The sequence below is a fragment of the Aulonocara stuartgranti genome, assembly GCF_965226115.1.
Source record: "Aulonocara stuartgranti genome assembly, chromosome: 18".
Classification (NCBI taxonomy): domain Eukaryota; kingdom Metazoa; phylum Chordata; class Actinopteri; order Cichliformes; family Cichlidae; genus Aulonocara; species Aulonocara stuartgranti.
In genome coordinates, this window is record NC_138954.1 from 21,718,489 (window position 1) to 21,738,594 (window position 20,106).

Below are 20,106 nucleotides of genomic sequence, written 5' to 3' on the forward strand. Positions count from 1 at the left end.
TAAAACAGTTAGCGATGATGTGAACGCGCAGACAGACACAGCCATTATCTGCACACACCTGTTGGTTTTCTCCTGCCCCGCCTGCCGCTCCTGCCTTAATGTGTGAATCTGCTGTCCCTGCTCCTGACTGTGGGCCTGAAGCCGTCTGAGCTCCTCCTTCCACTGCTCAGCTTCCAGCTCTGATTGCTTCAGGCGAGCGCGTGCTGTAAACACCGCCTCCCTCAATTGCACCACCTCCTCACTTGTGTCTGAGAGCATAGGAGAGACTGAATGGGTTTATTTAAAAAAACAAAAAACAAAACAAACTGTCTTAAATGTCTGTTGCCTTTATACTGAAGTACCTGTGCTGGCCTGCAAGCGGGACTGCAGACCCAAGTTTTCTTCCTTCAGGACTCTGATCTCATTGGACAGCTGAGTGACTGTGTCCAGTCCCTGAATATAAATGTTGGTTGGAGCCCCTGAAAAAAAACCCACATTGTGTCATTTTTTAGAGACAAAGAAGCGCCGATGTTTGTTGTTACTCAAGTGTGGAAAACTGCATTACCTCCATCACGTCCAGTGGTGGCCAGTTTTTCCTCAAGCTGTTGACGAAGCCTCTCATTGGTCCTAATGGACTCCTCCAGGCGTTGGCGAAGGCACCTCACCTCCTGCAGGTGTTCCTCTATCAAATTTACCCCTGAAAGAAAGTCATATAATAAAATGTTGTATTGTTCATTCAACTAAGAAGCTCTTAAGTTACATAAATATTCCAAAAATAAATTCACTGCATTTGTGTGTCACACCTGTTTGGCTGCTTCCTGGTTGGTGCGCAGATGATCCAGAATAACTTCCGACGAAGTTTTCCATGTCCCACAAAGGCCCCCCTGACATTAAACCTGAGTCAGACTTCATTAAGTGGCCTGTAGGGATGCCCCCCAGCTGGTAGGGTTGAAAGGCATGATGGGATAGCTGGCTGTAGCTTGACAGGCCATGCTGGTTGTGGTGATCAGGTGAAAGGGTGAACAGAGCCTTGTCATGAGGCTCTGGGAAGCCTGTAGCCAGCCATCCAAACACATGTACACACACACACACACACACACACACACACACACACACACACACACACACACACACAAAAATTGTCAGAGATCAGTCAAACATTCTATACAATTCCAAGTGTGACTGTAGTTTCAGACAGGTTTTGAGTATTTTCCACACATGGCACACTCTCTTTGGCCCCTCACCCCTGTTCTGCTCATTCATCTGTTTGTACAGCGTGTCCAGCTCTGGGCGAACAGCCATCACAGAGAGAGCTCTGGGCCGGGGGTCAAACATAACTTCGTGACCCCAGCCGTCAGGGCCAGAGGGGATAGAGAGGGAGGAGGAGACAGGCTCACTGAAAAGGGCTGGAGGAGAATGACAGGACACATACAGAAGACGAAAGGATGAGGAGGAAAAAAGAAAATGATCTTTGCAAGTCAACAGCCGTCTGTGACTCCCCTACCTCTGGTCAAACCCACAGCGGCTGAGCAAAGCATGTTGGGACAGCTGCTTGAAGACTTGAGGAGGCCATGAAGAGGAGGAAGAGGTGGTGGGATAGAGGAACGGACTAAAAGAGGGGAATGGAAGGTGAAATGATAGAAAGATGCATTTCACAGAAAGAGAGATTAACATCAACAATACCTTCCGGATCTGATCCGAGTCCTGGCTGCCGGAGTCGGTGTTCCTCCTGATATTCCCTGGTGTCCAAATCAGAGCACAGCTCCAAGTCTTCATTGGTTTGGTACTCATCGGACACCAAGGAGGTCCTATCTGATTGGTCCGTAGTCTCAGAGAGGGCATGGCAACTGGACGGGGTCTCGGGACGGTGCTGCAGCTTCGTGTGGAGTGATTCGATGATTTTATCTTTCTGCTGCAACTCCTTACTTAACCTGCATGTGGACAGAAGGTCATGATATCACAGTGAAACTGAACTCTGACCTTTGAGATGTTAAACCTAATCACTTTCATTTCATTCTATTACACATTTATGTGTTCTTTGTAGGAATTAGCCTCCGAACTCTTGAGTCATGATCAAAAAAATGTTTTTTGAGTTCAAGGTTCTGATGAAAGTCTAACTAGTTCCTCCTCGAATCGAAGTAAATGCTTTTACATTTGCTTATTGGTCAGTTTTTTCATTTGGATGCACAGAAAACAGAAAACGCATCAACATTGAGGGAAATAGGAAAGGAAATTTTTTTCCAGTAATATTAGACAACATAAACAACACTATTACTGTGAAAAGAGCTCTTCTTCCCTATATGAGCACAGGATAACTCACTTTATATTAAAGCCCATTTAAAGAGCATTAACTAATAGGGTGTGAGGTGCTTATAAGTCCTAATAAGATGCCTATTAATGTGTATTTTATGTTAATAGTGCCTTCATGCCTGTCAACAACATACTATGTGTTAGCTCCAGGAAGCCATGGATTACAGTAGTTTTAGGTACTTTTTATACTGTTCTAAAATCACTACTAAATCAAAGGCTTGCATAGCTACTACACTATGTTCTTGACTACTGTAAATTTATGCACTGTCATCATCCATCCTCATAGGCTGGCCCAAATTTTGAGACATCACACGATGTCCTGTTCTGTTCTTGCATCAGTAATGTGTGTGATGCAACGATGTGTGGACATCTTCTGTGTAAGCACCCAAAAGAATTGCAACCAAAGTCGAATGAAATTAAATGAGAGAAACTGACCATGCAGACACATTTATATAGAAGATGAGAAATCACTTCTAGTGAGTCACAAGTGGGTCTAGAGGCCTTACAGACCCTCATGCTATGTATTTGTGTCTCTCTTGCTGTTTTGGGTCCCCTGGCTCTCTGACAGCATCTTTTTTTTTTTTAAGTGTCTTTGTTTTTTTATTTCACCAGCTTTCCTGATAACCCTTAAAAATGTTGCATGCTGGAAAATATTTCAAAACAAATATTTATCAGTACAGCAGCAAGCGTCAATACAACAGAAATCCACGAATAAGTGACTTAGCATGAATCCAACAGAAACAGTGTGCCAAGCTGTGAAGAATACAGAAACACTGAGCATTTTAAAGCCTGTCTGGGTGGACACCAGGAAGCTGTCTGTTCAGCTAGAGTAACTTAAACGATCCGCGTGGTGGCCCGCGTGTGGATTAACAGCAGACCTTCTGTCTTCTCTCCAACATAAGTAGCTATGCAGACAGCTCCTCACAGCGTGTCACATGACAGAGCAAACTAATCAGTGGGACAGACTTAGTGCTGCAAAGTGAGCTATTAAGTTCAGTGGGGGTCAACAGATCACAAAACTGCAGGTGCAGTTTTGATAAAGACCAAAAGTGATCTTCATGCTAGGCTGAATCTTCATGCTTCTGCTTAAATTTTGGTCTGTGTCAGTTTCTGGGGACTGACTTGATTTTGGAACCAGGCTCAACTAATTATTCGAATAGTGATGGCTTCACTTTTCATCCCCAGATGTTGCTGGTTGCTTGATTTTAAGCAAAGATCGCTCCTTGGTTTAATTGCTACCACCCTAAAATAGTTTAATCTCCTACATATTCTCACATTACACATATAGATATGAACAAGCTCACTTACCGCAAAGCGAGCAACTCGTGGCCTGTCTTGTCGTCATGGCTCTCTACACGTTCTCCTGTGGAGAGACAAGAAGAAAGATGGAGCGGTGAGATTTTAAATAACAGTAGAAACAGTTTTTTTAAAGAAACGTTCCTTACGTCCACTAATCTTGGTGACCACTCTTTGTGCCAGGGCAGTGCTCTGTGCCAGCTGCTCCCTGAAGCTCTGACCCATGTAGTAGTCAATATCATTGGCCCGCAGGAGCTCCTCAAAAGCCTGAAAGTTGTTGACGTTTAGTGCATCTGTGAGAATCTGCTATGAACTTTGCTAGAACTTTATTCTCTCTCCATGTTGATAAAATGTAGAAAATATCACTGAATCAGTGAGTGTGTTTGCAGCACCTTGGTGGTGTCTCCCAGGTGTTGGGTCAGGATGTGACAGACTCCTTGCCCTTCTCTCATCCGCTGCCTCAGGTGGGACAGCTCACGAGCTTGAGCCTGGATCAGAGAGTTGTACTTCCTGCACAGACAATCAGCCGCCACAGGGACAAAATGCACCGCAGTGTTAAGGGAGATTAGTCTCGCTCTTATGTGCATACATCAACTGATTCTAGATAAAAAGTAAATGTGCAACACTGCCACTTTATCGCTGCTAACCTACCCAGGCCAGGTGGCACATTTCCCTTCTTCTGCTTGGCCTTTGCCCTCCGATCTGGTAGTTTTCAACTGAGCCTCCAGCGACGCGACTCGTTCCATCAGTTCTTGGAGCTCCCTGCTTGGCTTGGACGCTGGACGAGCCCCTTGGGTATCAGATAACCAGCCTTCATCCTCTTCCACACCACTCGGGGCTGGTGATCTTTCAAGCGCCCAGTTTACCTAAAGGGTGAGGATGAAAAGCAAAAAAACCCCCTGTTTTTTGAATTGTTTTTTCTTTAACATTAAATACATTTAAAGTACAGCATTTGTTGGTGAGTCAGTACCTTGCGGGGGGTGCGCTCCAAGCTGGAGGCGTAGTCGCTGGTCGCAGACAAAGACCGGACACGGAGCTGCAGTCCACGGATCACTTTGTGACAGCGAGTAAGCTGTGAGCGCAGATCCTGGACCAGATGCTGGAGAGACGCCGACTCATCCCTCATTTCATAAGCGCCTCTGCTACTGCTGCACCTTCCAGCGTACCAGCCACCACCCTCACAGTCCTGAGGATGGGACAGCGACGTGCACATCTCTAGGTCGTCAAACTCTGCAAGGAGGAGAGGTGAGACATGATTAATGAGAGTATCTTAAAGAGCATGTGTTTGGTCTAAAATGAATCAGATCTTTGTTCATCACCTGGGCTGCTGGTGTCTTCTCTCTCTGCTTCGTTCTCACTCCGGCCACAAGTTTCATAACCCAGATCCTGAAGATCCACCTGCACCTGCTTGTTGGCCTGCTGGACAGACGTCTCGGCTGCACAGACATGAGGCAGAACTTACTTCATTCCTTTATACCAAATAATTAAATATGTTTAAATGTATTTGTCTAACTCATCCCAGCCTTCCTTTATACATGCGCCTCAGAGTGACTCACTGAGCAGATCTCTGTACTCCTTCAGCTGTTCGGCCTGAGCTTGGACCGTGGCCTCAGACACCATCAGCCTCTCTTGCAGCTCTCTGTTCTCCTGCTGGCTCAGAGTCAGATCAGCGTGAAGACGAGACGCCTGTTCACGGAGGCCATCCTCTTTATCTCGCCAGAGCGCTCTGACCTGAGAGCTGTCACCGGCGACCGCTGTCTCCTGCAAAAGCAAAGCATCTAAGCAACACTGATGTGTAATCTTCACAGGCACATCATTTAATTATTTAGTCATACAGCATCTCTTGCACTGAAATATCACATATAACAAGACATTAACTGACTGTTTCTGATTCTTTTTTAAGAGCTACGTTTATATGTAAAACATGTCAATTAATATGATTACATTTAAACTTGTTAGTACAACTATTTAGTACACCTGGATTACTGATGATCCAATTATAAGCAGTATCAGACTAAATTAAATTTCACTAGTGACACTTTGTTGCCCTTCAATTGTTTCTAACATATTTTCCCATCTAAACTGTATATGTTACATTTAATGATCTGAGTACTGTTTCTGGTATTAAACTGTCTGGTCATTTTATTCTCTCTAACACTAAAGAGAATCACACTAAATCTGTAATAATGATCAGATAATGAGGGTATGATGTGTTACCGCTTCAGGTTGGTGTGTGACATGGTGAGATGTCAGTGTGCCCAGGTTCAGAGAGCATGGCCTCATGCAGTGCCTCTTCCCTGGCTCGTTGCTCAGACTAACACATGGAGGACCTCGCTTCCCCGCCGGCACCGGAGATGTTTCCAGTTCATCTTCTTCCTCAGTATCCTCTTCCTCCTCCTCCTCTTCTTCTTCTTCTTCCTCCTCTTCTTCCTCCTCCTCTTCTTCTTCTTCCTGTTCTTCTTCTGGGCTCAGACTCTTCTCTGTGTTTGTCCCCACCACTCCAGCTCGTACTTGGTTTTCTTTCAGGGCCTGGTTCTCCCTTTGCAGCTTCTGCAGGGCACTCCTAGCAAAAGTCGAACAGAAGGACAAATAAGCATAATGGTGCCATCAAACACAGCACGATCAGGTAAACAATGAGTCATTTAAAGCAAATTACACACCTCATCTGAGCTACAGAGGTGTATCCATCCCTCTCCAGCTGTGACTTTATTTCTTCAAGCTCGAACTCGAGTGTCTTCTTTGCTTCATCGAGCTGCTTTACATCAGCTGTCTGGGACTGTGCCCCCCTCACCAGCCCTCGGGTCACACACTCAGGTCCTTGAGCCTTAACAGAAGCCTACAGAGTTAGAAATAATACTTCTTAGTTCTTACCCTTTAAGTCATGGGAGTAGGTGAGATGCTCTTAATGGTCACAGTGAAGTGTTAGTAAAAGCACTTTACCTGACCGGAGGTCAAACTTCTGGCATTCACGCTATCGTCATCCTCCTCTATGCTGTCTGTGAACTCCTCACTGCTGCCGTCTTCATCGTCTCCCTCTTCCTCCTCTGTGCTGAGCTCTGGAAACAAAATGACCATTTAGGGAAAGTATCCACTTGCTTTGGTTCTTTTCTTTAAATCTCAAACCCCCTGGTTTTCTCTCAGTCCTGTAGTTTTTAAGCCTCTCCCTCCTCGGCATCCACTCTATCCCATTCTTTCCACAGTCCTCTCTCTCTCTCCACTGAATCACCACTTTGGAAGTCATGGGACTTAAGGGAAATGTTATGTCATAAGTTGCAAGCCAGCCAAAAAACCGGTGCACTCAGTAACAGTGTGTGTGTGAAGGCAGATTTAGAGTAACGACTGTTTGCAGGGATTAAAGGAGGTTGTTGTGACCGAGTACTGCATGTTCTCTTCTCTGTTCTGTTTTTAATATTGTATACGCACTCACAGAGAGAGCAGGAACATCAGGAAAGTGACTGAAAAGAATTTCTAAGGGAAACTGTTTTACATAATAGGCCTTCGCACGCACTGCGCAGAGCTACATGTGAATCATAGGTGTGGGTTTGTGTCTAGAGTTGCTCACTGCATTGTGGGGACATATTAAAGGATTGTTTCATAGTCAGAGCAAGTTTAACGGGTGCTAATTATCAGAATGTGTCCACCTTTAATGAAGCATACAGCACTAAATGTCTCTGTGTTGTTGGCGAGAGGGCAGGAAACTCAGCAAAACTGCTGAGGCAATACTGATTGAGTAATGTGTCCCTGCAGGCTTGACTGGTGTAATGTGGCACCCTGTTTACACACTGTGACACTACATAATGTCACCACATATGAGGAAGGTGTAGGAAGAGGGACTTGAATTGTATTTTTATTCAAGCTAGATCGTGAGGACACTGAGTGACCCGCCACACGGGCTTTGTGTTTATGAATATCTCACTGGGCATTACAGTGGAAGCCATGCAAACATGAAAACCATGCCACACTATCATGCATGAGGGAGGAAGGACATGAAGGAAAATTAATTGGGACCGAGTTTGTGTTAAGAATACATGTTGCTGTTTGTTGCCTTTGTATTTATACATTAAACGTTCTAGCACGTGTTCATATGGTTTTAAATTTACACTTTAGGACAAAAAAAGGCAAAGTTGAGAGGCTGAGGAGGGCGGGTAAATAATATTTCTACTCTGGGTAAAGGCTCAGAGAGATGATATATACTGTGGGTTGCTCTGAGGGGAAAGACGGAAGGTATGTCAAGGAATAAGTGGAGGATTTCAGGTTTCCTAATTAAACACAATAAAGAGAAATCCATAACAGAAGTGCTTTTGACAAAAAGCCAGCACATGTTTATTTTTGATGCATTTAAAACACAAAAAAAGAAGAAGTAGAAGGAGCTTTGACGGTGATTCCATCTGTGAGGCTAGATGAAAAGATCGGGGGCACAAAATCCCTAGAAAATGTACTCTACCTCATATAAATAATTCATATGCAAGGTTTATTTCTGGTGTTCACATCTCCTGTCATTAATAGAGAGCACTGTCTAGACTGTAGATTATCCTATCTCTGTACAAAGCTGGATCTAGAAGCAGAGCTGCTAAAAATATGCATATCATATAAAATTACTACAACATAAAGCATCTGCCAGCTTATATCTAAAACAACTAGCCTACTCTATCATGCATATCTATCAGAGCTAACACAGAACTAAAGGAAAGTACGAGGCCGTCTTTTTTGGATTTGTTTCCTGGGCCTTCGCTAAGCGTGCACAATCCTGCTGACAAACAGATGATATAAAACAAATGATGGATGGTGAGACGTTTCACTGTAAGGCATGAGCTTGAATTTCTCCACAAGACGTGACTTCACTGTGACAGTAAGGCTGGAAGAGCGACACCGGTGAGAGACAGTACACAGAAATGGCAATAGAGAACAATCGAGCTACAAAGCAATATGCAGGCAATCCTCAAAAAAAACAATATAAAAAACCCAACAGATTCACACCACACTCACAAAATATATTAATAAATTAAACTCTGAGTTGCACATTTTCACTTCATACCATTAAGAGGAGTGTTTGTGTTATTTGGACAAAGCTGCCTGCACACTGAGGGTCAGATTTTGGCTTTTTTAAAATATAGATCTCTTTCTCTTACTTCAGGAACGCAATGTTTCATAAACCTGACCGTCAGTGGTTGGAGACAGCTCCATCTCACATTTAGAGTGTCACTGAGTGGTGCTGTGGTCACACAGAGCATCAGGTGACAATGGTGCTTGCAGCCTTGGAGGCTGGACCCTGCCCGTTCCCACCTCCAAAGTCAGGCTGCTTTTTAGCTGCCCTGTCCAGTAGCAGGGCCGTGTTACGGGTCCGAGACAGGACCTCCTCCAGCTGTCTGCGGAGTGCCTGAACTGAATCCAACTCCATGTGGAGGGCCTGGATCTTCTCTGAGCTGCTGGAAAATCAAAAAGACCAGAACAAAATGGTGTTTTTGAAAACAAAAAAGAAAGGACAAAAAAAAAAGCTTTGCAGGAATCCAGAGCGTCACAAGACCTGCGTGGAATTTCCCTACCTGTCACTCTTATGAATGTGAGTGAGATTTTGGTATAACCTCTTCTCTGCCCTCAAGGCGTCATTCAGCTTGCTGTACTCTGATACCAGCTGCTCCAGCACATGCTGAATCACAGTGGCGGGGAGGGTTAAAAAGGAGTAAAGTGGTTATTTCCTAAGGAATACAAATGTCTAAACACTGTCTAAGCGACTCGAAATGAAGCAATAATCATACTTTGTGATCAGTGTTGTCTTTTGTGGCATCTCCTTCTGACTGCTGGTGAGCTAAAGACAAACGCAGAGCAGAGATCTCCTTCTGCAGAAAAAGAACCCAAAGATGTGACTTAAAGATTAAAAAACATGAAATTTTAGTGCATCAGCTCAAGAGCTTCACTGATACCTGAGCCTCTGCCTCCTTTTTCAGCACCAGCTGCATGTCTTCCTTCAGAGCCTTAATCTCTGCCTCGCTCTCCTTGGAAAACGGCTGCATGGCCTCTTCCTGGGCCTTCATCAGCTCCTGACAGTGTGATAAAGTAGCCTGTGAACACCAGGTGTACAGGATCTATAGAAAGACAAACAGCCAAGGGAAAATGTCGGAGCAAGTACCTTGATAAAAGCCTCCTTCTCTTTAAGGAGACTCTGCAGATGCTCCGTCTCTCCTCCCGTGTCTCTCTGCTTGTCCCATCTCAGTTCATGCAGCTCCTGCTCTCTTTCTGACAGCTGCTTGCGAAGCTCCTGTAGCTGGCCAGTCCGCTCACTGATCACTAAGGAAAGCCTGTAGGAGTAGTCCTGAGAGAGAAAGATCAGGTTACACTTTATCTTCCTGAACCGCCTTTTTGTACGGCCCAAACCTATAATCTACCAGCTGCACTTCAATGTCGCGATGTCGCCCACCTGCAGATACTGGTCTTTGGAGCTGAGAGTGCTGAGCAGATCCTGGATCTGTGCTTGGTGTTCCTTAGACTGCCGGCTGCGGTCTCCCAAAAGCTCCTGGAAGAGTTTCTCTTTCAGAGCCAACCGAGCCTTCAGCTCCTCCACAACCTCAGTGGGACCGGCCTGAACTCTGGCGACGAGGGCAGCTGTGAGATCCTGCACACGCACAACACAACAAACAGAGCAATTAGTAAGAAACTGGTGAGACAGGTTTGTCGACATGGGATGGTTTTTCAAAGCTTTGAACATTTACACCGCAAACAACTGAGAATAATTGAAACAGAAAGCTGTTGTAAATGTCAGTGTGTACCTGAGCCTCCTGGCTGCGTGTCTGTAGTGCTGCTTGTAGCTGGGTTATGATGGTGTCTTTCTCTCTCAGGGAGTTTCTCTCCTTCTCGTCGCTCTGCTGCTTCAACCACTGGAGGTTCCTGTAGGCCTCTGCTGCCTGCTCCAGCTCCAGCTCTTTACCCCGCACCAAACCGTCAAGACTCTGGTGGTCACGATCACCAAAAATATATCAGTGCATAACTTTAGATACTGAGTAATATGTTTAATGCTATAAAACCTGAAGCATGAAATAACTGCCAGAAAAATTCAATTTTCTTGAAAATGGAGAGTTTACTGAGCGTTATGACAACTAAAAAAAATTCAGTTTATTCACAATTTATTAAATATGATGCACTTGGCTTATTGGTTCAAGCTTGTTTTAAACTGTGAGCTTTAATCTGCATAATATGTATGTTCTAGTGTTTCCACACCAAACAGTTCGGACATGATGATGCTGCGTGTCGCGAGCGTACCGTGATGGTCTCCTCGTTGTTGGACAGAATGCAGCGGAGTCTCTCCAGGTCTCGCTCCTTCTCTCTCAGAGCCAGCTGCAGCCTCCTCACCTGGCCCTCACGCTCCTCCACACAGTGGAACTTGTCATCGATGGATTGCTGCAGGCAGCGATGGAAAAGCATCCTCAACCTTCACCATGTTCTTTGCACTTCATAGTTTTGTAGTTTACTGCATAAAATGTTTAGCTATGCAGTAGCTAACACCGAGAGATTTAACACATGCTTTTCATCGTCACCTTTTTAATTCATATATTTCTTCCCACTGCAGTAAAATATTACTGCACACTGACCTTTTGGTGTGTGAGTCTGTATTGCTGTGTGCCCATGACTCTTGACTGATACTCGTTTGTGACTAAAAGCCTTCCCACTGTCCCGACAATGAATGCACATCAGTTTGTGAGGCGAATGTAACCGTGGCTAAAATGAGTTGTTTTCAGTATCTGCCACAAGTTTCAATCCCTGCTGTGAATCTGTGTGCTTGTTTACCTCCAGAGCTCTGTCTCTTTCTTTAATGCGCTCCCTCAGTTTCTCAAGCAGGGCGTCTCTTGGATTTGGTTTGGCGCTTCCTGTTGATTCCACCATCTCTGAGTACTCCTACAGATTAATATATTTTTAGATGGGCTAAAAAAGAAGTGTGTGTGTGCCTAATATATATATATATATATATATATATATATACTGTATGAATATACACAGTATATATATTATGTAAGCAGACTGTGTGGAATTGTGCATGTCACCTGCAACTGTTGCTCCTTGTCCTGCAGAGCGCTTTTGAGCTGTGCGACGCTCCGGTCTTTCTCCTGCGTCACAGCGTGTTTCTCTGCTTCGCTCTCTTTTAAAGCTGCTTCTTTGGCCTGAAGCTCAGTGCGAAGTTTGTGAAGGGCGCAGCGCAGGTCCTGCAGTAGAAAGAAAGTATGTTAAACGTGCTGTGTAACATGTTAGGTTTACTCACACTGTCACAACCAGACTGACCTGATTGTGTTTTTCGGTGACCTCTCTGTGCTGCAGTGCCTCCTGTAGATCTGAGTTTAGTCTCTCCCTGAACCTCATCAGGTCATCGGCTTGCCTCTGGCTCTGTCTCAGACTCCTCTGGCTGGCCTCCAGCTCCAGTCCAAGAGAGAACAGGGAGCTCTGCACCCCGACCAGCTCGCCCTGCAGCTGAGCCAGCGCCAAGGACTCGCTAACTCCTGCCGGAGCCTGAAGAGAGGAACGACCACAGACCAAGGTCAAAAACACAACATGTTTTCACACTGAGGACAGCATTTACATTTTTGATTAAAAAACAGGTCAAAAGTTTCACCTTGCTTTGAGCAAGCTGGCTGTGATGAGCTATTTCCTGCAGCTTGCAAAGTGTGGTGTTCTGCCCTTCAATCAGCTGGTACAGCTCCTGGGCCTTAGAGCAGAATCAGCACATTTACAACAGGTTTACAAATCACGTCACAGCGATCCTTGATTAGGTACAAACAGACACACACCTCGCTGTCTTTGGTGCTGAGAGACTCTGTGAGGCCCTGAATGGTTCTTTCCTGACTCTGAGAGGCCTGGCGAAGTGAACGTAGCTCGCACTCCATCTCACTCAGCTTCTCCTGCAGCTTCTACAGACGGAGGCAGAAAGGTTAGGTTAGGCTGCCATCAGCCTGATGCACAATAAAAGAACATATCCAGCTGCTGTAATGTGTTTTAATGAGGATCACCATGTTGTTGGCCTCGCTCTCCTGGATTTTGGCCTGCAGGGATTGGACCTGGAGCTGGGCCTTCTGCAGCTCGCTGACACACTGACCGGCCGCACACTCATACTGGTTGAGCTGGCTCTGCTGCTCTTCAACAAGACTCTGGAAAAGGTTAAGACATCAGAGTTTAACCTTATAAAATCTATTCACAATATCTTTTAGCTGAATTATTTTTAGAAAACACATTTTTCTCAAATTCATAAAAAATAGAAAGCCTTCATAACCACCACAGCATATTACGTAATACTTTTTGTGCACAAGATACATAAACTCTGTTCATTCGTGTGTGTGCTATGACAAGGAAAGAACCACTCGAGTGGTTTATGAGCATCTGCATGCATGAGTGAGTTTACCCAAAGTGCTCTGTGCTCCTGCTACATACCAGCATATAAATGATTTCAACTTCAGGAAGAATATCACTATGTGTTTGCCGTTTGGGTGATGCAACTCAGAGTTTTCATATTAAGATAGAAGGTGGTCTTATCATGAAATAGTGTGACTTTAGTAGCCAACCAGTATTGAGATGACAGAGTGGTCTGACATCGCGTGGATCACTTTGCCTCAAGGGCTCTGAGTGAAAATAGGGCAGTAGTGGAGTCACTTTGTCTTAACGTCTCCCCATATCTAACCTAATTCACTGAGCACTCCCCGCTCAGCGATCACATGCTCGTAGTAAGGGAAAAACACAGGCTTCAGACAAATCCATACCCCCTACAAGGTATTACAGAGGAGTAAGAGAAATTAGACTTTTTTTATGTGTGCACACTCACGCACACAGACTAGCTAATTAGGCCATGCTACCCACACCTGACTGCTTGTGTAATGTATAGTATTACCACACAACTAAACATGGCTGCACGCTACTGAAGCTCAGGTCCTTTGGGGTGAGAGCTAACTGCAGAGGCTGTGTGTAGCTGGATTATGTGGATAGTTAAGCTAAAATGTGGTGATAATGGTTTTGTGGGCAGACCGCGGTGTCAAACATCAAAGCCTGTCAGGCTGGTTCAGGCAGATTACTGCAGATGTAGCAAGTTTGCTCATCAAAGGCCAACTTCATTACTGTACCAAGCGCCGTCACTCTGCACTAATGAAATTCGTCTTTTCGCCGACATCCCCATTCCGATCAAGGTTTTGTACCTGGTGGGGAGGAGGAGGAGGATACTCTTTGTACAAATCTTCAAACAATTTCTCCAAGTCTGCCAGGTTCAGATCCTGATCCAGCCCAGTGTCCACTCTGATCAGAGGGGTATCCAGCTCAGGTGTTGGCGTGTGATTGTATCTTTCTCCGTTTGGGCTTCCATAAGGCATTCCCATAACGGGATCGGTAAAGGACAACCTTGTGCCCCCGTTGCTGGAGCTTCGTCTGAGAAAGACTGGGAGCTTGCTCCCTTTTGTGCTCCGGACTGGCCGGTAGACAGCACAGCTTTGCAGCAAAGAGAGGGCTAGAGAGAAAGTGCGTCTAGGAGAGGCTTGGCCAAGTGGAGCTCCCATGTGCTCCTCAGAGAGGGAGTCAGATATCTGGTCTTCGATTGCATCCACTGGGGAGCTCAGGGATCCATCTGTTATGGCTCCAGGCTGAATATATTCCTCAGCTGCCTCCAGGGATGCTACAGAGGGGCTTGAGCTGGCTCGCCCAGCTAAAGTGCGATCACTATCTGAGGTCCTCGAGGGGTCCTGAGATCCAGGAACTAGAGTCTGAGAGGAGGTGATGTCTTCTGAATCTTCCATATTTTTCATCTCTCCTTCTCCACCTGCACCACCTCCAGTCACACTTCCCCCAACCACACTGGCTGAATATCTGGTTGATGGCCCACAAGAAATACTCCGGGCCAACTTTCTGGGCACCTTACAGACAGCTTCATAATCAGAGTCTGCCACCCGCCAATAAGAACATCCCCGGCACCTTCTGGGAGTGCTGGGCGTACACCGTTGTGAGCCTTCAACTGCAACCTCTGACCCTTTAGCAGCAGGACATTGAGGATGGTGGTGATGTTGGCAGTCCAGGCTGTCATCTGCCCAGGACTCATACAAAGAGTAGACTAAATCCTCCTGGAGCAGGGCGCAATACTTTGCATGAGTTAGCCCTGAAATATCCACCATCCCATCCCCTGGTCCGTCATCACTTCCACTTAATGTTACAGCCCCTTCATCTGAATTGGTTTTCCGATAGAGCCCGCTGATGCACTGCCTCAGTCGATGCTTCTCCTGCAGGAGCCGCTGCAACCTCTCGATGGACAGGGCCTCCACACGAGCGATGACTGTGTCGAAGCGGTACATGCGGTCCAGCATGAAGGTGCACTTGGAGCAGGCAAACTCTCCTCTGCCATCCCGGGTCAGCTCGTGCCCCACAGCATAAGAGAGCAGCACGTGCAGGTTGAGTTTGGCAGCAGGATGGAAGATCCATTTTCGCTGGTTGCCACAGAGCTCCCGTCCACAAATACGACACACCTCCTTCATCTTGAGATCAAACATTACACAGTATTATAGTTATCAGGGAGGAGCAGAACATCTTATTTACTCTAACATGAGGATGTGAGGAAACATGGATCCTCAGAATGACTGCGCTGCTTTATAAACAGCAAGAAGAGTCCAGCTTCAGAGCAAGCACTGATGTCAATGACATAAACAGGACAGTGTAATGCTCCTAATTGAACCGAGTCCATGCTATGACTTCTAAGTCCATGATAAATTAAAGGAGGTAGACAAAAAAGAGCTTGTAAGATCAGTTTATACTGTAGCTGTGATCCAAAGACATCCAGGATCCCCGTTCATCTGATGGAGGGGCAGGTGAATCGCAATGGCGCACACTGGTCAGGTAATGTCTTGTGAATCAGACGCAGTATTTATCTTTAAAGTGTCCTCACGCTGTCAAAAAAACAAACATCGTATCTCGCATTTCCCAACACAGCCGCACGTGCCTCTGCACCATCACGGAGGCGCGAGCCGCTCCGAACGACGACAGGTTCATCGTGACCGGGAAGCGACGGGATCTACTGCCCAGTACGCGGAAACCGAGCAGTAACAGGCGTCCGAGGACGATCCTCTGACTCTTCCGGCGGCGTCTGTGTCCCAAACAAAGGCTGTCTGTTCATCTCAGAGCTGTTACAGCAGCTACAGGCAGAGATACGACACACCGGACTCCAGTCGGATGTCCTCCAGTCAGATAACGAAGCGCCTGCCCGAACCAGACCTGCAGCGTCGGAGCGCACCATTCAGGGAAAACGAGGGGGAGTTGAGAAGCCCGGTGAAGACGTTCAGAGATGCTCGCAGTTTAACTCCCGCTGAGATACCGGTTCAAAACATAGACACTTTCGTTTTAAAACGCATATTTAAATTCATCCCTAAATAACATCTCCTCTATTTTGGGTTTATTTGTAAACAGGAAAGAGAGTCGCTCCCCCGGGTGTCTGCTACTTCCTCCTACCCGGTTTGCTAAGCTCCGTCCGCCTGACTGAACAGGTGAAAAGCCCAGTAGCATGACGCTAAACTATAAAATTAAACGTCTCCAAGTTATATTTGTTTTATACAATTCACATTAGCTGTATTAGCATGGTCGCATGCTAACCCTTAAAGTGGGTTTTTATTGAGGATGAATGAAAAAGAACAACAGTGCACACATTTATATTAAACAGCTGCATTTTATAAAATAAAATATAATATTATCTAATAACCAGTTGAATTATCAGCGAAGGCAAGTCAACCTGGGGACTCAAATCACTCCAGACATTCATAAATATTATGACACAGCCCATCTCGCTCTCGCTCTCTCTCTCGCTCTGTCACACGCGCGCGCGAAACTATTGTACATTTCTTTAAGCATTAATAATTTAGAATTAACAAGACCACTACACGCAATTATAAACTAAAGAAAAGACATCCGAGGTTAATAAATGTATGCTCTGTTTCTTCCAGAGTCCCCTTCCTGACCTTTATTCCTTCCGTCGTCAGGCAGACGCTTTGCAGAGTAAAAATAGAAGATATCACATACTAATCAATAAATACAGATAACAGAAAACACCTGTGTTGCAATGAGCCAGCGATGCTGCATATGAAAATAAACTCTTAATAGAGTTTTTTATCAGAAATCAAATTGTGTGTCATTAACTAAATTAATAATTTATTAATTAATAATAATAATAATAATAATAATAATAATAATAATAAAAATAATAATAATAATAATAACAATAGATACACTGACACACTTAAAAACACAATTAACTGCCCTGCTATTAACAAACGTATCAAACATCATTATATGATTATAACACAATTGCCATGGTGACTTTAGTCTGTAAATAGTGTCATGTTAGACCAGCACAATATTATTACAATTATTTTCTGTTGCCATGGTGCTGATATTTCAACAATGGTTGGACTGTAATGACCAAACAACCAGAGCTTTATCCTGCATTTGACCATGTAAGTTCAGCTCTGCAGCGGCTATGATTTTTGTTTGCCCGAGGGTGCACAAACAGATGGTCACACTGTGAGTTCCAAGCAGATATATGCAGTGTGAAGCCTGCCGTGTACCATTTTTCTCTCTGAAAGCAGCCGTACTGCGTCAGAGCAGAGAATGAGACTGGAAATCCTCACTAATGTGTGCTTCAAAGTCTTTGATTGCTGATTTTGTGAAGACTAATTGCTGAACCTGAGTCATTTTCTCTAAAATTAGGTTTAGCTGCAGAGGGCCATATGCGGGAAGGATGCAACCGAAAATGTTTTTCTTTCAGATTTAATGAGAACTCGAATGCTCATAACTACTATGAAACGTCTCGCTTTTTAACTGCTTCAGAGGTCTACACTTATGCATGTTATTCCTGACAAAGAGATCCTGGAAATAAATATGTTACAAGGTTTCAGATTATATTCATGTCCAGCCTGCTGTTCTCTGCAGACAATTATTGGCTAAGTGTCTGTGTTGTCCGGGGAGCTAATTATGAGCTCTTATGGCAGGTGTCTGTCTGAAACAACACAACCTGATATCAGTGTCGGGGGTCACCGAGCACTCAAAGGTCAATCTGACCTATCGATATTTTGGCTGAAACCAGAACTGCTAAACTGCTAACCAGTGAGACGCCTGCATGCACACACGTACGTGAAGGATGGCTCCTCATGGAAACGTGCGCACACACACACACAAACCCAGTTAAATTCATTCTTACATGCTCTCTTCTGATGTTTGTGAGGACATGTAAACAAAGCTGTGGTAAGAACACACAACAACAGTTTCTTCCACTGATTTAGAAACCAATTCAGCAATACGGAAGAGGCATATAATATATATAGCATGTATTATATACAGTTGCACATATATACTGTACTTATACTTCAAAAACAATCATCTTCTTCTGATTTTGCAAAGTCAAACAGCCTCATGAAAATTTGAATATCAGCTTTTAAACACATGAGCAGTCTGAATCCAGCTAACAATTTTCATATATACCACGTGCCACACTCAGAGGGTTGCTGATCATATGCAAATTCCACTGTTACCCTAGTAACTAAATGCTGTGCCGTAGCGCAGCTGCCATTGCTGCCTCAGCTTTTTTTCCCCTTTCACTGCACACTGACCGAGGCACACACTCACTCATACACACATGCTTTTACCCATACGTGTGTCCCGTCTGAAATCTGAACAGAGAGCCTGCCTAACAAGTACATTTGCATCCTTCATTCAGAAATGATTTACAAGTTAAAACGCCTGCACAGCCTCCCTGAAAACAAAACTCGCCTGACAACAAATATGTTTGCAGCAAATGCTGACAAATTCAAATACAGAGAAGCACCGCTGCACAGGTTCAGTAAGGCTAAACACACACTGTGTTCTTAAGTATTAATCCCTACAAGATCTCTACTCAACAGGGTAGAGATTCTGTCCAGGTTACAGTGAGTTGCTGTTCAAGTAATAGTCCCTCTCCATTCGTAGTTTCATCATGCATCAGGAGAGAAGTGTGCCCTTGAGGATGTCACTGCAGCTGAAGCCTGTAAATGTAATGAGATTCTGGCACTTCTCGTGATGAGATAAGCCCCCAGTAAGATGGCTCTCGCTACCACTAGAATCCTTAAGCAATACACTATATATTACAGCCTCAAAAAGCAAAGTAGTTTTCTTTTTTCTGCCTCATGGTCCCTTTCTTCTACACAAATGTAGTTTCAGCTTAGTTTCAGAGTATTTTACTTATTTTTACTCATGATATTGTTATGAGCTCGCTCTTTGAGCTTGGTTATGAGGATGTCTTGCTGCTATTTTACCTTTTTCAGTGATAAAATCGGGTAAAATGTGGTCCTATACCACAAACACACTCACACTGTACGCACTGTAAAAATTCTTAAATACTATAGATCATTTCTTATTGCCTACAATTAATTTAGCTGTGTGTCTGTGCTAGTCATATCAATGCAATGTGTCACTTGTCCATAAGGAGGCAGAGTCTATCAAAATATTCTTCACTCAGTCTGCTGTGTGAAACCGCTCTCACACTTTGGATAGAACATAACAGCTGAAAGCTAATGATCCAGCACCGTTTTAAATACTAAAATCCACATACCTGCATCTCCTGCTCGATGCGCAGCCTCTCTTGACCAAGTTCCTCCTGATAGAACTGTGTAAAAGAAAACAGAGGTTAAAATTATCAAGAGAAAAAACTAATAGCTCCAGCCAATCCAGGAATACACACAGAAAAAAGAAAGGAGAATTTTGCATCTAATATATTTCTATATTATATTATTTTGTATTTGTGACACTGTTTTAATCATATCCATGTGTTTAAGTGTTATTTGGTGCATGCAGCAGCTCTTGCAATCTACATGAATAGCTGGTAAAATATGGCTGAGGCATGAACACATGCTGCTTTAAGGATGTCTTTCTAGAACAGAAGTCTGGCCAGAGGAGACATGGTGGTCCAGAGGAATGCAGTAACATTAGACGTCTTATATAAAGTATCCATGGTTTTGCATTTCACACATGCACCTCAGGGTCCATTATAATATAATATATAATATACTGCTCCAAAAATACATAAAATATGTAATAAAATAAAGGAACACATTTTAATCAGCATAAATCATCAACTCAGTTAAGCTTCTAGGATATTGATGTGGTCATTTAAGTAACCGAGGGGTTGTTAAGCAGTTTCAATTCCTTTGGTCTTAAAGGAATTAACCATAATTGCACTGGAGGGACAACAATGAGACACCCACCCCCAAATGATTTTACAGGTGGAGACCACTGACATCATCTTTTCTGACGTTTATCACTAGTTTTGCATTGGCTAAAGTCATTAACATAAGGTGATACCTGGAGACCGCGAGGATGGAAGGTTTGCTGTGTCTCTCAGCACAGTCTCAGGAGCATGCAGGAGATATACAGTTATTCTAGGAGAGCTGCACAGGGCTGTAGAAGGTCTTTAACCAATCAGCAGGACTGGTATCTGCTCCTTTGTGCAAGGAGAAATGGGATGAGCACTGTCAGAGCTAGAAAAAGACTTCTAGC

At 44.4% G+C, this 20,106-nt stretch overlaps 1 protein-coding gene across 11 annotated transcripts in view; it reads right to left on the reverse strand.

The window, feature by feature from the left end:
* Positions 1–20,106, reverse strand: part of LOC309693797 (myomegalin) — a 49,442-nt gene that overhangs the window by 8,686 nt on the left and 20,650 nt on the right. For 4 of the 11 annotated variants that reach the window (XM_082513352.1, XM_082513348.1, XM_082513354.1 and 1 more), the window contains exons 1-32: positions 13,749–16,072; positions 12,576–12,713; positions 12,357–12,476; positions 12,182–12,274; positions 11,854–12,078; positions 11,619–11,777; positions 11,365–11,472; positions 10,840–10,977; positions 10,350–10,529; positions 10,001–10,195; positions 9,713–9,895; positions 9,507–9,623; positions 9,342–9,422; positions 9,129–9,232; positions 8,869–9,011; positions 6,526–6,641; positions 6,246–6,421; positions 5,803–6,148; positions 5,142–5,346; positions 4,905–5,021; positions 4,556–4,815; positions 4,237–4,451; positions 3,978–4,095; positions 3,735–3,852; positions 3,598–3,652; positions 1,663–1,910; positions 1,484–1,588; positions 1,224–1,385; positions 783–1,031; positions 545–676; positions 342–458; positions 59–266 (exon numbers count right to left, since the gene is read on the reverse strand). In XM_082513352.1, the coding sequence (XP_082369478.1) occupies positions 59–266; positions 342–458; positions 545–676; positions 783–1,031; positions 1,224–1,385; positions 1,484–1,588; positions 1,663–1,910; positions 3,598–3,652; positions 3,735–3,852; positions 3,978–4,095; positions 4,237–4,451; positions 4,556–4,815; positions 4,905–5,021; positions 5,142–5,346; positions 5,803–6,148; positions 6,246–6,421; positions 6,526–6,641; positions 8,869–9,011; positions 9,129–9,232; positions 9,342–9,422; positions 9,507–9,623; positions 9,713–9,895; positions 10,001–10,195; positions 10,350–10,529; positions 10,840–10,977; positions 11,365–11,472; positions 11,619–11,777; positions 11,854–12,078; positions 12,182–12,274; positions 12,357–12,476; positions 12,576–12,713; positions 13,749–15,083 (6,266 nt within the window). In that variant the 5' untranslated portion in view covers positions 15,084–16,072. Of the gene's footprint in view, positions 1–58; positions 267–341; positions 459–544; positions 677–782; positions 1,032–1,223; positions 1,386–1,483; positions 1,589–1,662; positions 1,911–3,597; positions 3,653–3,734; positions 3,853–3,977; positions 4,096–4,236; positions 4,452–4,555; positions 4,816–4,904; positions 5,022–5,141; positions 5,347–5,802; positions 6,149–6,245; positions 6,422–6,525; positions 6,642–8,868; positions 9,012–9,128; positions 9,233–9,341; positions 9,423–9,506; positions 9,624–9,712; positions 9,896–10,000; positions 10,196–10,349; positions 10,530–10,839; positions 10,978–11,364; positions 11,473–11,618; positions 11,778–11,853; positions 12,079–12,181; positions 12,275–12,356; positions 12,477–12,575; positions 12,714–13,748; positions 16,074–19,162; positions 19,217–20,106 lie in introns of those variants that run through there. The other 7 variants (XM_082513353.1, XM_082513350.1, XM_082513346.1 and 4 more) reach the window with 6 other exon arrangements.